Consider the following 14,661-nt stretch of genomic DNA (forward strand, 5'->3'; position numbering starts at 1 on the left):
TTAAGCTATCGTGCATTTATGTCTTCATCTGCTTCCATTGATTTGCTTCATTCATCGTTTCTCTCCTGCGTTCCATTTGAGTGAAGAGCCCCCTGTTTTTCAAAGGGGTTACTATCGGAATACTAGAGAATGCTTCCAATATTATCCATTAGCTTTTCATAATGGGGTCAAACAAAGTTGACGGAGGCGAAATATCAGAATGAAGCTTAGGCGTTGAGAATGTCCCGCTAGGAGAGGCCCGATGATGTTTCCAGCCGCTGCGGATATGATCAATACCATGCACAGAGCACAATTCAATATTCATAGACATGTATCGCAAGCCTTTTGGAACAAACCAGATGAGGTTGAATCCCTGGCAGAGGTTGAAGTCTCCACAGTTATTGGGCCACCGAATTGAGTCTGGAAGATTGTCTATCCAGGTGGGAAATCAATGTGATAAGCATTGCCCAGATTCCTGCTGGACAAATCGACACATGGAATTTCCTCTCGCTGCATGGTTGCGCGGACTGCAATGAAATGTGGTACACTTGGACAATGTAATATGAAGTATTTTCGAAGGTCCGGGTGGTCTAGAGTAGACAAAAAGAGATGGTGGTAAATACATCAACACCATTGGGACGTGACAGCCACGAAGAGGTGCCTCACGTCAATCTTTCGGTCTTCCAACAAATCCGTCACAAATCATCGACTCCATCAAGGTAGGATTCTGTAGGCACTAAGCGAACCCACCGATACATTGAGTGAAAACTCGAGCCATCAGCAGGATTATAAAAGGCGCTTCCTCTAGGCTATTCGTGAATATGACAGAGGCTACAGATAACATGGAGAATACAGAGTAAACCCCATGCTTCATTGCATACCGCGAGGCGGTGAAACAATGAGCCAGAACAGGATGTATAGGTGAATGCCTTAAGACTGGAGAAGAAGAGAAGACGATCAGCGAAAATTTTGGTTTTGGTGAGGGCATGCGCTAGAGCCTTATTGGGACTAGTCAGATCAGATGATTTGGCGTCGAGCTGAAGCTTGGCATGCGCGACTCCACTCAACCTCGCTTCTTCCTTCTCTCAAACAAAGCATCAACCAGACAACGCCACCTCCGAACTTGAATTCACGGCCGGTCACTGATTAGAATTCCTGGCCCGTAATCAGCCCAGAGCCTACTAGTTCATCATTCGAAAACTCAATTGACTGGATCATTGATTTTACTTTCCAGCCTCGATTGTTGGCCGCAATATGGCGTCTCGCACGTACATGTCACCGACCAAATCCAGTACAGTTGGAATGTCCTCGACGAATATGACTTCTTCTTTAGCCAGTAAAACTCCCTCCAAGGATCAATTGCCCAAGAAACGTAAAGAAGCTCACTCCTCACCCTCATCCACTTCCAAGGACCAACGAGGAGAGGAAGCTGATTTCTTCTCTGCCCTCGCCGCCAATGAAGCCCAAGCCGGTCTCGCATCAACGTCCAAACCGAAGCGCCAACGCAAGAAGAAAGCTGAGGGTGGAGAGCCAGCAGAGAAGCGCGTCAAGCGATTCAGGGTCAAACCTCCAGTCTCGTACTTGGAACGCTTACAGCGCGTGACTACGCAGCGGATGTTCTTGATCGATCGGGAGAAGGGCGTTGGTGAGGATGGGGAGTGTCCCGAGGAGAAGTTTGACATTGCCGGTTCTACGGGCAATATCTACCAGGTTACTATCTCTAAAGTTCCGAGGTGTACTTGTCCAGATGCGGGAAACGGAAATCAATGCAAGCATATTATATATGTAAGTCCAACCCGTGTTACGACCACTGTGTTTCGTACTGAGTATCACTAGGTCATGGTCAACGTCTTGAGAGCTCGTGAGGACTTAGCGTACCAGCTCGCACTTCTCAGCACTGAGCTCATTGAGATCTTTGCCAATGCTCCAGTTACGCCTCAGTCATCTGACAGTGCCCCATCAACTGCTACCGATACAGGTGGTTCTCGAAAGCCAGTTGAAGGAGACTGTCCAGTCTGCGTCATGGAGTTCGATGAGAGTGACAAGTCCGAGGAGATTCTGTGGTGCAAGGGTGCGTGTGGGAACAATATCCACCGACAGTGCTTCGAACAATGGGCGAGAAGCAAGCCTGGTAAGTATTCTCGAGCTCTAAAACTGGCCCTTCAGAGTCGCGGAGTATACTAAACTGACACCCTGCAGGTCCGGTCAAGTGTGTCTATTGCCGGACACCATGGAAAGGTGATGAGGATAGCCTCAAGCGTATCAGCAAGAGCGGACAGGTCAACGAGGAAGGCTATGTCAATGTTGCTGGTGAACTTGGTTTGAGTGGTCAACGTGATATGAGTACGTATCATCAGGTTTGGGTTCGACGTCAGTTCGGCGATGGCTACTATTAGTTAGGAGAGGGGATGTGGAGGGGTGAGGGTGTACGATATGATATTAGCGTATGAACTTTCCATGATGAGGACGATGGCAATGGATAATGGGGCATGGGGCGTTGCTTGGGGATACCTATTTGCTTTTGACGGTACGACACCAGTGTAAGACTAGGCTGCTTTAAAATGGCAGCAACGCAAGAGAGGTCAAAATGGACACGAGCACCCAAGTACTTCCCTTGCATCAAGATTGTTGGGCGATTTACTTTTGACATGAGCTATAAATGAACGAGACAAAGTCTTTGCAACAAAGTAACGCTCTATTTCATTCTTCATGGTTTTGAACGCCGGACTTTTATATTAGTATTTTAATCGAACATAGGGTCCAGGTGGCCGGTCTTAGGCGCAAAGTTCTTCAAATACCGTCGTCTCAACGTCAGTCTCGATCATCTGAATACAGACGGGACTGATGATCAGAGCTAGGCTGCCATTCCCAAGCACGGGATTGTGCAAGGTACCGATTTACACAATCTTTCCCTTATTGACAACAAAGCCTTCCAGAGCAGCTAAAGCAGTCAGCAACCTCTCAGAGTCCTCGCCTAAAATATCGGCACTTACAGATAGCAGCCCAGAGCCTATTCTCCGCCTCTGGGAAAACCAAACTCCTAGGACTATAGAATACCTCATCAGCCACCTCCTCAGGATGCCTCGGCAAACAATGCATGAACTTCCAGCCCTCCTTCGCACCACCCCTCTTTGCCAACTCATTCGTAATCTGATATCCCTCAAAAGCCTTCAGTCTCTTCGCCGATTCCTCTTCCTGTCCCATGGACACCCATGTATCCGTCACAAGAATATCCGCATCTTTGATAGCTTCTTCTGGCACGTTGGTCTCGGACAACTTACCTGGCGAAGAGACGCCTTGGGTAGAAGAGAGTATGATATCCCGCATGCGCGAGGGGATTGTGTAGCCTTCTGGCGCGGCGACGGAAATGTTCACGCCGAGTTTCAGGGCCCCGATTGCGAGGTCGAAGAGCACGTTATTTGCGTCTCCTACCCACGCGATCTTCAGCCCTTCCAAACCAAGACTCGACGCTCCTCTCGCACTGGAAGAAGAAGGAAACGCTTCGTGGATAGTGAGGAAATCGGCGATAGTTTGGAGAGGGTGGTAGTCTTCTGACAGGGCATTGATGACAGGTACAGAGGAGTGTTTTGCTAGATCTGCGACATCGGAGTGAGGGCCTACGCGAGCGACCATACAGGATGTCATGCTGGAGATGACGAGTGAGGTATCGTAAAGGGATTCGTTTACGCCGAGCTGAATATCGTCTTTCCCTAGGAACATGGGGTGCCCGCCCATTGTTGTCACTGCTGCTTCGGTCGAAACTCGTGTGCGTGTTGAACGTTTGTTGAACATCATTGCGACGGTCTTGCCGGAGAGGGCGCCTTGGAGATGGGAGGGTGTTGACCCGGATTTGATGGCAGTTTTGGAGGTCGAGGCATTGCGGACGAGGGTGGTGAGTTCGGTAGGTGTGAGGTCTGCGATGGAGAGGAGATGACGGGGAGCGAAGGGGGAAGTGAGTGGTGTTGCTGGTGATGGGGCGAGCGAGTAATTGCGTTTGGAGGCGGTTTTTGAGAGCTGTTGGAGAGCTGCTCGAGCTGGACGAAGGTGGGCTGTGGATGGCATTTTGCTTGCAGAGTCAATTGGATAGATTGTGCGTCAATTGACGAAAACAAAGAGACGCAAGTAGAAACAGAAGTAAAGCAAGATATACTTCTGTGCGCCGTGAGTCAGAGAGGAGAGTTGAAGCAGGAAAACCCACCTACTGCAGATACTTGAAATTTTGCTCACTTCATGTGAGTCTTTAAATCTTTCCACACCACCCACCACCCACCACAGCCAGGCCAGGCTGCAGATATGGTGGCATGCATGCAGGCATGTTCTAGCGTGTGGATCCGCCCAATGATCAACCCCGGATTGCTTCACCTGTTTCGCTGGTTCAGGAACCAGCGACGAACCGACACGGCAGCATAGGTAGAAATACACCTTCACTGTTGGTACATATCGTCCGTGTACTTGTACTTATACCTATAATGCTGTAAAATAATAATTCCACACAATTTACAACCTCCAAGTCACACGCTCTCTCTTATCGTCATATCAATCTCTCCAGGTTCCTCGACCCACCACCAACTCACAATCAGCGCCAAGGCATGAGTGGCAAGCTAAGATAGGAACCGACGCATCATCCTCAGCCTCAGCGCTCCATCCTCAACACACGACAACCACCTTCTGGCACGACCATAGACCATACAACCAAATACTGTAACCCACTTGACTGGCGCTGGGCGTCAATATCATCATCTGGATAGCCTCACAGTTTCGCCTCCTCCAGCCATGTCTGATAATCCCTCGTCACCGTTGTTGCGACCCAGTGACTCCTCACGACCCACCTCCAACCACTCTCACCAGTCTGGGGAACCCCTTGAGAATACCCCTCTATTATCACAAATAGACAACTCTCCAAGATACGATGGAGAATCAAACCACGAATCAAGCAGACGCCCATCGCCTGCGACCAGATCACTACGCACGATTCAGAATGGCGGGACATCTATCAGGTCAACGAAGGGCGATCGCAGGTGGCCGACTTTCTTTGCCATCGTCACTCTGGGCTTGGTAGCAGTGGCCATCATACTCGGTGCCTTCTTTGCTCCTGCCGTGGTGCAAGAATACGCCAAAGAAGCGCTTGTCATTGAGCCTACGAATCTCTCGATAGACTCGTTTACGGCTAGCGGGGTTAGAGCCCGTGTACAGGCCAACTTCCGTATGGATGCGTCGAGGGTTGGGAACAAGAATGTCAGGAACATCGGACGCTTCGGTACTTGGGTGGCTCGTAAAGTCGAGAGCGAGTCTTCAAAAGTCGAAGTCTACCTTCCCGAATACGGCAATATCCTTATTGGCACAGCGGCTGTACCACCTGTCGTTGTTGATATTCGGAACGGGCATGTCACTGCTATCGATTTCCTCGCTGATTTAGAGCCTGGAAATATCGAGGGGATCCGACAGGTTGCAAATGATTGGCTTGAGGGTCGTTTGGGAGAAATCAGAGTGTTGGGTAAAGCCAACGTTGGTTTGAAGTCTGGAATCTTTCCTCTGGGAACCCAGTCCATCTCGGAGTCGCTGGTATTTGAAGGTCAATCACTCTACCGTTCTTTTGCATCTTTGTACCTTGGAGAGAAAACATTGGGTTGAATTGATGAGTGTTTTAATGAGCATCAGTCTGTAACTCTAGGTCTTGTCTGTAGTCTGACAAGTTTGTTAGACCCTCCAGGGTCATTCGTGTTCTTTGGCACATATAAGTACATGAACATAGAGCTAATTCATCCAGTAGGCAACGATCTTCCAGCTATTCCTCAGTATAACATTACCCGCCTGAACTTCCGGGAAATACCTATTTCTACCAGTGGTCGTCGCGGCATGGCTGCGGATGTCTCACTTGCTCTGGCAAATACCTACCCTATCAAGCTTACGATTCCACCGCTTGGGTTTGATATTCTTGTTGAAAGCTGCAGCGCCGATGACAATTACATCAAACTTGCTGATGCTACAACCGGCACCATCGACGTTGAGCCATACTCCGATGTTAAGGTTGGTGTCGGCGGAATTGTTCGAGAGATCCCAAAGACTCTTCTACAGGCATGCCCTCATTCCCGTGACTCACCGCTAGACCTTTTACTTGGAAAATACATTCATGGCAACGACACCACGATCTTCGTACGAGGATCAAGTTCACCGGATGCCGATACACCTGAATGGATCACCAAGATCATCTCCAGTGTTACGGTCCCAGTACCATTCCCTGGCCATAGCTTCGACAACCTGATCAAGGATTTTTCTCTTACAGACACGGAATTTTTCCTCCCAGATTCCTCAGCAAAGCCTGGATCCGATGAAGCAGATCCGCAGATCTCAGGCACTATCGTCGTGACCGCCGGATTGCCCAAGGAGATGAACTTCGGAATCAATGTCACGCGTGTACGAGCCAATGCCGATGTGTTCTACAAGGGTAAGAAGCTCGGTGTCCTGAACCTGCACAAATGGCAAAAGGCACAATCAGAGAGAATAGAGCCAAAGGATGGAGAGGATGCTGCGTTACGGATCGAATCTCGAATCGAGCATGCACCATTGAATGTCACCGACGACGATGTCTTGACAGATATTCTAATGTCGCTCTTCATCGGCAGTCGAATCACGCTCAAGGTGGTAGCACTCGTCGATGTTGAAGTTTCCACTGTGTTAGGGGAGTTTGTTATCAAGAAGCTCCCTGCAGAGGGAGTCGTTCCTGTGAAACGTTAGAAACCGTTTTAATTAAGTCAGGTCGACCGCACCGAAGCTGACGAGATTTTTACACAGCGATCTCTAGGGGTGGCAATTTAAAACGCTTCATGCCTCAGGTCGGTAATTTGAAGGTTTTAAGCACCAGCAGGACTTCTCTGAACCTTGAAGCACGAGTAAACTTCACAAACCCTACGGAATATAGCGCACAGATACCTTATTTCAACATTCACATACTTAACAATGGCTCCATTATTGGGGACGCTACAGCAAACGACATCACTGTTGAACCCGGTAATAACACCAATATTCTCGTCCAAGCGACCTGGGACCCAACTAGATTTGGCGGCAAGAAAGCAGCAAATATTGGGCGGGAACTACTCTCGCAGTACATTTCTGGATTCAACACAACCTTGACATTCCAAACTCATAAAGACTCCATCCCACACCAGCCAGACCTCGGCGAGGCACTCAGTCACTTCCACATAGAGATACCTACTCCAAGACTTTCAACCAATGGCCCGGACAGCGACAAACCGCATTTCATAGATGACGCCACTTTCCATTTACTGTCTTCCACTGCAACATTCACACTCATTTCACCACTTCAATACAGCACCATCTTCATCGAAAACATAAATGCTACTGCTTTCTACAACCACACAGAGCCAGTGGGCCAAATTCTCTACGATCTCCCCTTCAAGGTACCTCCTGGATCTAGCGAATCGCCTAAACTCCCTGTTGATTGGTCATTTGATTCTGTTGGATATGAGGCATTAAAAAATGCGCTTGGAGGGACATTGAAACTAGATGCGAAGGGAACGGTGCAGATTAAGCTTGGGCAATGGAAGGAAACAGTATGGTATGCAGGGTCTGGGATTGGTGCTAGTGTCAGGTTTTGAGTGGCATAAGATGATAATGGATCTATGAGTCAATGTAAATACGGGCCTTTTGGGGTTTGGCAAAGAAGCAGGCGCTAGGAAGGATTGGGGACGAAACAGGCGTTTTGGAGACACCGGTGTGAACTTGATTGTATAGAATACATAGAAGCAGATCTTTCTCTCTGAACCAATCTATCCTCCACGTGCGTGTGAATTCCTTGCTCTCTCACCAGCTGCTGAAACAAATACAATCGCAGGCACAGTAAACGAGGAAGAGAGAGAAAGAGAGATAGTAGAAAATAGACGCCAACTCCATCCATGTTCAGAACCGATTTTGTGTCGCTTATCCATCCACGTGAGTAGAATCCAGATCATTTCTAAGGCAAGTACTTTATCCTGGGGGGAGAACGCTGGCATCGACGATCTCGTCGGCGTCTTTGATGAGTTCGGCTTCATTGGGGCCGTAAAGTGGGGAGCGAGGAAGGGCCATGAGACCTGTTCGGGCAGATTCGAGGATGCCGAAGGGGGAGATAAGCTTCATGAAAGAGTCGATTCGAGTGGGCTTTGCGGAGCTGTGCTTGGGTTAGTATTCTTGTACTTGAATGGGCTGGAAATCGAGGAGAGTAAGACTTACACCTCAACAATGCAGCTATTCGTGCTGATATCCAGGACCTTTCCACCAAACTGATGCGTGAAGTAGGTAATGGATTTCAGATGCTCATGCTTTAACCTCAACGCCTGACTCAGGGCCAGCTTGCTGGGGTGGAAATCATTTGATTCCGAGTTCCTCTGAGCCCATTCCTCTCCCTCTGCAACCTCCTCCTCACCACCCGTAATCTCCCTGTGATGAGCCATCAACTCCTCAAAGTACTCAGGACCCAGAATATTGATCTTCGCCAGCAGCAATTCACGCTGGACCAATGGAGCAGTCGTGTAATCCAATACAGCCCAGACAGGTACTAGGTCTTCCAATTGGCGACGGGCTTGTTCAACAACGCCATCTTGACCGGACAGCACGATTGTCATGCGGGACAGGTCTTCGACTTCGGTGTTGCAGACGACGAGGGAGTCAATGTTGAAGCCGCGCGCGGCGAGGATACCTGATACGCGGGAGAGAACACCGGGCTCATTCTGCACGAGACAATTGAGAATATGGCGTTTAGGCGGTGCGCTAGAAGGTGAAGGTGTCTCGTAAAGGATATTGGAGACGGCTGCTTGGGCGGACCAGGAAGGAGGTGCGTCGGAGGTTGGGAGAGGATAGACTCGTCTGTGGAGGGCTTTGTAGGCGAGTGCTGAGGTTGAGGAAGCTGTTGACTCGGCGCGGTGGTGTTGGAGGGGGGTGAGCAGCGAGGAGGAGGAGGAGGTTCTCGTGGAGCGAATTGCACGAGTGGGCAGTGCGAAGAGGGCTTTTCTCGAAGCCATTCTGAGGGTTGCGAGGCCACTGGTGGCTGCGATTGTTGCTGATTGAGTCTCCCTGCCTCCGTAGTACTCAATTGAGACGTTCAAATACGGTGAGTCAGGTTGAGCAAACGAGCAAAGAGAGTTCAGATGACGAGAGCGAAGTCGCAGCTCGTACGGAAGTACCCACCGCGAACTCCAGTGAATAATTCGCTTAAGAAGCCACCCCAGTTTTTACAGGCACTTGGCCCGAGCTTACACTATAATACCTAAACGAGGAACCCTGTCACGAAAATCAACCAGCCTGCCAGCCTCACTCATTTGGACCTGCCGGCCTATCCTGTTATACGCTTTTGCAGAACAATATTCTTTACGCAGCCAACATTCATCACTGTCGCTCACACCATACCCACGATGGACGACACAGAGAGAAGATCGGCCAAGCGCTCGCGCTTCGATCAGGAACCCGAGCATAAGAGACCTTCCAGATTCGACAGACGCTCCCGCTCTCCTCCCGCTGTGAAGCCCGAGTCCAGACGCAGCAGAAGTCCTCTTGGAAGAGCTTCAGGTAGTCCAGCGCCCGAGTCCAAGAAGCCCTCTGCGGACCCAGCGGCTGCTGCAGGTAGGGAGCCCAGAGCCTCGAATCTCTATGCGACATCTGCTAACATGTTTGTTCTAGCTGCTGCTGCTGCGAAAATCAACGCCCAGATTCAAGCCAAGAAGGGTATCCAACATGTCGATGTTCCTCCGATTCAATCTACCTTGACTCCAACCCCAAAGTCGGCATCTCCAGCTGCTTCTGGATCAGGCAACAGCGCGGCCCTGGTCAACGGTGAGATGTACATTGCAGACGGCGATTACATACGCGATATCGAGGTCAATGACCTGCGCAACCGCTATACACTGACCAAAGGTTCTACACAAAAGATGGTAAATACTCCTTGTGTTATATTCCACTGATACATCAGGCTCTTCTCTACCTCGATATAGCAAAGTTTGCAAGCGAACAGAATCCTTCATTCCCGTTTCATTTTTCAAGCAGTGCGAGCAAGTAGGCAAAGAGAAAGTATTCTATGTTCAAAATACTGCGAGAAGCAAACTTTTGTATTTGGGGAGTTTCAAGCTTACCTTCGAGCGCTATAGCACTACTACTCACTACTACAAACCCCTCATTGGCATCTGCTGACTCCCGCTGCGTGACATCTAGATCAAAGAAGAGACCGGAGCCGGTACGCTACACCTACCTATCAACTTAACGTTTTATAGAGCTCTCATGTTGACTTTTTAAGATGTCACTACGCGTGGAAATTACTACCCGGACAAGAGCATGGCAACGGCCGCTGTGAGCTTCCCTGTACTGATCGACAGAGAGTCTGCTAATTTGAGGCACAGAACCCACCGCTTTACCTCCACGTCACGAGCACATCTAAGCAAGGTCTCGAGCAGGCTGTGGCGAAGATTGAAGAACTAATGCAACAGGAGCTACCAAACTTAGTTGATGAGCGCCGCTTCAGACGTAGAGAGCCCGAGCAAGTCGAGAGAGATGAATTTGGCAGAGTGTGTACCACTTGGACCATACGGGAACTTTACTGACTTTAACAGCGCAAATGGCCTGAGGAGAAGATTCCTATTGACTTTGAACCCATTCCTGGCTTCAACCTTCGTGCTCAAGTTGTTGGTCATGGTGGTATTTATGTCAAGCATATCCAACAGGAGACCCGGTGTCGTGTACAGATCAAGGGACGTGGTTCTGGTTTCATGGAGCACGGAACTGGTGCCGAGAGTGATGAGCCCATGTATCTGCACGTAGCGTAAGTTTGGTGGAAAATTGTTTGCTGGGATGTCTACTGACTTGAACAGAGGCCCCGATCCCAATGAAGTCCAAAAGGCAAAGGAGCTTTGTGAAGACTTGCTGAAGAACGTTAGAGAGCAGTATGAAGAGTTCAAGAGCCGGCCTCAACAGCAGCGTAGCTACGGCGGTAACACTGGGTACGGAGGCGAGCGAGGCTACGGAGATCGTGCTCCTGATCGATCCAACTCTTACGGCGGACGAGAGAATTCCTATGGCGGTCGTGATAACGGCGGCGGCTATGGAGGTGGTTACAACAACTCACCTGCACCAAACTCAGGTGGTGCTATGAGTCCAACTACCCCTTCTGCACCTGGTGCTGGAAGTCCAACCGCAGCAGCTGACTACGCAGCCCAATATGCTCAATACTACGCAGCTCAAGGTCAAGCAGGTCAGGACCCATATGCAGCTTATGGTGGATATGCCGCATATGTACAGTATTATCAGGCCTACATGGCTCAAGTCGCTGCAGCTCAGCAACAGCAAAGCCCACCTGGTGCTCCTGGCTCTGCTCCTCCACCACCACCTTCTGAGGCACCCCCACCACCCCCTCCTGGTGGCGCTCCTGGAAGTGGATATAATGCTGTATGTTCACCCACAACAGATGTAACAAAATTCTGATGAGTGACAGGTTCCTCCCCCACCTGGAATTTAATTTGACCGTATCGACGCTAATGTTTTTTTTCTCCTCTCTGATTTCTATACTTGCATTGCTATGGTAGGGATGGGAAAATGGCAGGATATCTCACCCAATAGGAAACAGGGTACCCCACAAAACTGATGGTAGGCTCGCAGCACTCAATCAATTAGGTCAATTATAGCCAAAGCGTCTGTCCAATCTTCAGATCTTATCTCGGGTTCTTCTTCGTCCTTGTCCTTGAACGTTAGTCGTTGTCCATAGGAAATGCACAGCTCTTCTCCAGCCTTGATATCTCGAAGTGTGATGTACGTGACGAGGAGGTTCTTAACGTCTCGGTCCCAGCCGACATTCTGGTGAAGCGTTGAGTGATTGAACATGCTTCCAAGCCCGAGAATAACTGCTTGGGTCGTTGATGGAAATTTGGCAGAGTTAGCGCCTTGGGAATTCGCTCCAACAGGAGGATTGTATGGCCAGTTACTGCAATATGTTAGCAGAACTCTCCTCCCTTGCTATCATGTGATACGTACTACGTGTAATTGTATAGATTCGTCTTCCTAATGTGCTCTTCATTTTCCAATGGATCCAGTACCAGAACAGGTGAGACCTCAAGCACCGTTCTTCCGGGAATGTCTCTGCTGGCAAAAACCCCTCTTCCTGTAAACTCAAAATGGTAAGTAAATCAACAACATAACGACCTTTACACTATGGAATGCAAAAACAAAGTCACATATCGCACCTTTTGGCGTATCCATCACTAAAACCAACCCCTCAGACCTCTTTAGCGGTATTCCAGCATCCAAATTCTGTATCCCCTTCTTTGCATCCTCTGTCTTGGCCATACTTGGACCCTTGCACGAATTGGATTTGTGTAGGATGGCTTGATTGCTTTGGCGACAACATTTTCTAACTGGGAAAGCGGTGTACACTTGGGGCGGCAGAATCAAGAGCTAGTGACTACAGCGACGATCCTCCTACTCACTTATTCTCGAACTTTACAACGCAGGCATTAGAACTGTTTTTGCAGACATTCTGATCTTGAAAAGTTTATTTCGGAGAACCATATGTGTTGACAACATCCCAAACATGTCTCACCAACGGGGCGGCTCAACAGTTGACGGTGTCAAAGAACCCCATTCCGTCTCACTCAAAGTCCTCCGGTAAGCATTCCCCTCGTGTACATCAAAGGCCTCTCTAACATTGAACCAGACTCTCCCGCCCCTCCCTCTCAATTCAACACCCCCTCCCAACGCCCTCGCCCTCGCCCAAATCCTCACAATCCAACTTCCCGACCCCCTCCGCCTCCCTAGCATATCCCTCCTCTCAGCCAGAGCCATTCATCCTCTCGCCCCTCCTCACCCTCCCACCCGCCTTTGGCAGCGCATATGTCGGTGAAACATTCTCCTGCACGCTCTGCGCAAACAATGAGATCCTCCCGGGCTCCGCCGCAGCCTCCAAGGTCATCACCAACGTACGGATTGAGGCCGAGATGAAGATCCCCAGTTCAGGCGTCCCTATACCACTCATACTTGGTCCAGAAACAACAGTATCCAATAATACAGCAGAGAATGTGGAAGAGCAAGATCCAGAGAAGAAAGCTGAGAAAGACAAGGACCACAACGGTGTAGATCTCGAACCTGGAAAGAGTCTCCAGAAAGTCGTCAATTTCGATTTGAAAGAAGAAGGCTCCCACGTCCTAGCCGTCACAGTCACGTATTCAGAAACAACGTCCACAAGTGGTCGGATCCGCACATTCCGCAAACTATACCAATTCGTCTGCAAAGGGTGCATGGTGGTACGCACCAAGACGGGTGCTTTACCTTCTGGAACGGGGGAAAAGGAGGGGAGGAAATGGGCGCTAGAAGCGCAGTTGGAGAATTGTGGCGAGGAGATTATCACGCTGGATATGGTTGTACTGGAGACAAGAGAGGGCTTTAGAAGTCAGGGTTTGAATTGGGAAGTTGTTGGACCTGGGGAAGAAATGGAGAGACCAGTGCTGATGCCGGGGGATGTACAACAGGTTTGCTTTTTAGTGGAGGAGTTGCTGGGGGGTGAGGAGAGACCGGAGCCAGTGGATGGCAGGCTAATCTTTGGAATTCTGAGCTTAGGTTGGAGGGGCACGATGGGGAACAGAGGGTTTCTGAGTACCGGTGCCTTGGGAGCCAGGCTGAAATGAAGTTACCAGCTATCGCCGTCATCATCCGTTTTAAGATGGCTGCCTTCATACTCAAAACTCAATACCTACGACAGCATGTCTTGGACAACTGCTCATGAAAGCCGAGGCATCTCGGTCATTCGCTCCGCGCGAGAGGTGGCTGGATATTAAGGGCAAGGCTTCCAAGAAGGACTGGAACATAAGAGCCGAGGGACCAGTCAGGCACACCCCAACCTGAACCTGAATCTATTGGTCGCTTTGCACAGCATTCTGGCCATAGTCCAGGCAGACAGGGAGCTCACATAATGCCACAATCGAGACTTACAAGTCGTGGTACAACTGCCTTCAAATGTATCAGTCCAACGTCCTCAAAGTGGCACAGATGCAGTAAATGTTACCCAGATCACGTTTCAAGCAGCTCCGTCCCGTGGTTCTCGATAGTTTTCCCCGCACCAGTCTTATCCGCTATTCTCATCATTGTCAGCAGTGCCACTTCCATCTACCCGACCAAACAGAGTTGTACTCAGACTTTCATTTTGGAATACGAAACATCATCGGCTGTTGGAGTTCGTACTCGCTCTGCGATGCAATTTGCCTGGTGTTTGATATATGCTGCATTTGCTTGCTGCTAATTAACTGTATCTGAGAACGTGTGTAATTCTAGAAATGTTTTGTTACTTGATTCTTCTTAATAGCATCAGCGTACATGTTAAATCGTACAGTATCCACCACTCTTGCAGAAGCCGTGTCGGAGAACAGGTAATCGCGCCGAGCGCATTGCTGCCTCCGCCAATATGGAGCCTGACCATCGCCAAAAAGTAGATATGCAAGATATTAGATTAAGAAACAAATAATGTGGATTTATATATCGAAGAGGAACTAAATGTGGTAAGTCCATGTGTAGAATTTTCCTACAGCAAGCCCAAGCCGTAAGTGCTTGTTGGAACAGTACCACGATACTTTTGATAGTCACGCCAAGACATTTAAGCGAGAATCAACAAAAACAACTTCCCGCACCGTCCGACCAAAAAAATACCAAAAGAATTGA

General features: G+C 49.3%; 7 protein-coding genes across 7 annotated transcripts; 4 read left to right on the forward strand and 3 right to left on the reverse strand.

Annotated features, from left to right (window-relative positions):
* The first annotated feature begins 1,083 nt into the window (after positions 1-1,083).
* Positions 1,084-2,658, forward strand: ONS95_003844 (uncharacterized protein). The gene is made up of 3 exons (XM_058497174.1): positions 1,084-1,764; positions 1,816-2,110; positions 2,179-2,658. The coding sequence occupies exons 1-3, from the start codon at positions 1,234-1,236 to the stop codon at positions 2,373-2,375; spliced, it is 1,023 nt and encodes a 340-aa protein (XP_058353117.1). The 5' UTR covers positions 1,084-1,233; the 3' UTR covers positions 2,376-2,658.
* On the reverse strand, positions 2,659-4,308 carry ARG3 (ornithine carbamoyltransferase). Its single transcript, XM_058497175.1, has 3 exons — positions 4,182-4,308; positions 2,973-4,045; positions 2,659-2,920 (listed from the first exon to the last, which is right to left on the reverse strand). The coding sequence occupies exons 2-3, from the start codon at positions 4,039-4,041 to the stop codon at positions 2,877-2,879; spliced, it is 1,113 nt and encodes a 370-aa protein (XP_058353118.1). The 5' UTR covers positions 4,042-4,045; positions 4,182-4,308; the 3' UTR covers positions 2,659-2,876.
* A 444-nt stretch (positions 4,309-4,752) lies between these two features.
* ONS95_003846 (uncharacterized protein) lies at positions 4,753-7,595 on the forward strand (the record flags this gene model as incomplete). Its single annotated transcript, XM_058497176.1, has 3 exons — positions 4,753-5,551; positions 5,750-6,709; positions 6,772-7,595. 3 exons carry the CDS (start codon positions 4,753-4,755, stop codon positions 7,593-7,595), a joined length of 2,583 nt encoding a protein of 860 aa, XP_058353119.1.
* Positions 7,596-7,749: 154 nt separating this feature from the next.
* ILV6 (acetolactate synthase, regulatory subunit) lies at positions 7,750-9,282 on the reverse strand. Its single transcript, XM_058497177.1, has 2 exons — positions 8,209-9,282; positions 7,750-8,146 (listed from the first exon to the last, which is right to left on the reverse strand). Exons 1-2 carry the CDS (start codon positions 8,994-8,996, stop codon positions 7,966-7,968), a joined length of 969 nt encoding a protein of 322 aa, XP_058353120.1. The 5' UTR covers positions 8,997-9,282; the 3' UTR covers positions 7,750-7,965.
* Positions 9,283-9,386: 104 nt separating this feature from the next.
* ONS95_003848 (uncharacterized protein) lies at positions 9,387-11,476 on the forward strand (the record flags this gene model as incomplete). The annotated part of the gene is made up of 8 exons (XM_058497178.1): positions 9,387-9,594; positions 9,652-9,902; positions 10,180-10,201; positions 10,262-10,314; positions 10,365-10,529; positions 10,575-10,783; positions 10,833-11,406; positions 11,453-11,476. The coding sequence occupies 8 exons, from the start codon at positions 9,387-9,389 to the stop codon at positions 11,474-11,476; spliced, it is 1,506 nt and encodes a 501-aa protein (XP_058353121.1).
* A 143-nt stretch (positions 11,477-11,619) lies between these two features.
* On the reverse strand, positions 11,620-12,347 carry ONS95_003849 (uncharacterized protein; the record flags this gene model as incomplete). The annotated part of the gene is made up of 3 exons (XM_058497179.1): positions 12,198-12,347; positions 11,989-12,115; positions 11,620-11,938 (listed from the first exon to the last, which is right to left on the reverse strand). Exons 1-3 carry the CDS (start codon positions 12,298-12,300, stop codon positions 11,620-11,622), a joined length of 549 nt encoding a protein of 182 aa, XP_058353122.1. The 5' UTR covers positions 12,301-12,347.
* A 121-nt stretch (positions 12,348-12,468) lies between these two features.
* Positions 12,469-14,468, forward strand: ONS95_003850 (uncharacterized protein). Its single transcript, XM_058497180.1, has 2 exons — positions 12,469-12,618; positions 12,668-14,468. The coding sequence occupies exons 1-2, from the start codon at positions 12,545-12,547 to the stop codon at positions 13,632-13,634; spliced, it is 1,041 nt and encodes a 346-aa protein (XP_058353123.1). The 5' UTR covers positions 12,469-12,544; the 3' UTR covers positions 13,635-14,468.
* Positions 14,469-14,661: the final 193 nt, after the last annotated feature.

Source organism: Cadophora gregata (genome assembly GCF_030347475.1).
Source record: "Cadophora gregata isolate MNR1 chromosome Unknown scaffold_13, whole genome shotgun sequence".
Taxonomy (NCBI): domain Eukaryota; kingdom Fungi; phylum Ascomycota; class Leotiomycetes; order Helotiales; family Ploettnerulaceae; genus Cadophora; species Cadophora gregata.

Bases quoted from the DNA above. Each gene is read 5' to 3' on its own strand.
- ONS95_003844 (XM_058497174.1), top strand. From the start codon at position 1,234: ATGGCGTCTCGCACGTACATGTCACCGACCAAATCCAGTACAGTTGGA. The intron at 1,765-1,815 runs GTAAGTCCAACC...GAGTATCACTAG, and splicing joins AATGCAAGCATATTATATAT to GTCATGGTCAACGTCTTGAG. The intron at 2,111-2,178 runs GTAAGTATTCTC...GACACCCTGCAG, and splicing joins ATGGGCGAGAAGCAAGCCTG to GTCCGGTCAAGTGTGTCTAT.
- ARG3 (XM_058497175.1), bottom strand. From the start codon at position 4,041: ATGCCATCCACAGCCCACCTTCGTCCAGCTCGAGCAGCTCTCCAACAG. The intron at 2,921-2,972 runs GTAAGTGCCGAT...TGACTGCTTTAG, and splicing joins TAGGCTCTGGGCTGCTATCT to CTGCTCTGGAAGGCTTTGTT.
- ILV6 (XM_058497177.1), bottom strand. From the start codon at position 8,996: ATGGCTTCGAGAAAAGCCCTCTTCGCACTGCCCACTCGTGCAATTCGC. The intron at 8,147-8,208 runs GTAAGTCTTACT...ACCCAAGCACAG, and splicing joins AATAGCTGCATTGTTGAGGT to CTCCGCAAAGCCCACTCGAA.
- ONS95_003850 (XM_058497180.1), top strand. From the start codon at position 12,545: ATGTCTCACCAACGGGGCGGCTCAACAGTTGACGGTGTCAAAGAACCC. The intron at 12,619-12,667 runs GTAAGCATTCCC...ACATTGAACCAG, and splicing joins GTCTCACTCAAAGTCCTCCG to ACTCTCCCGCCCCTCCCTCT.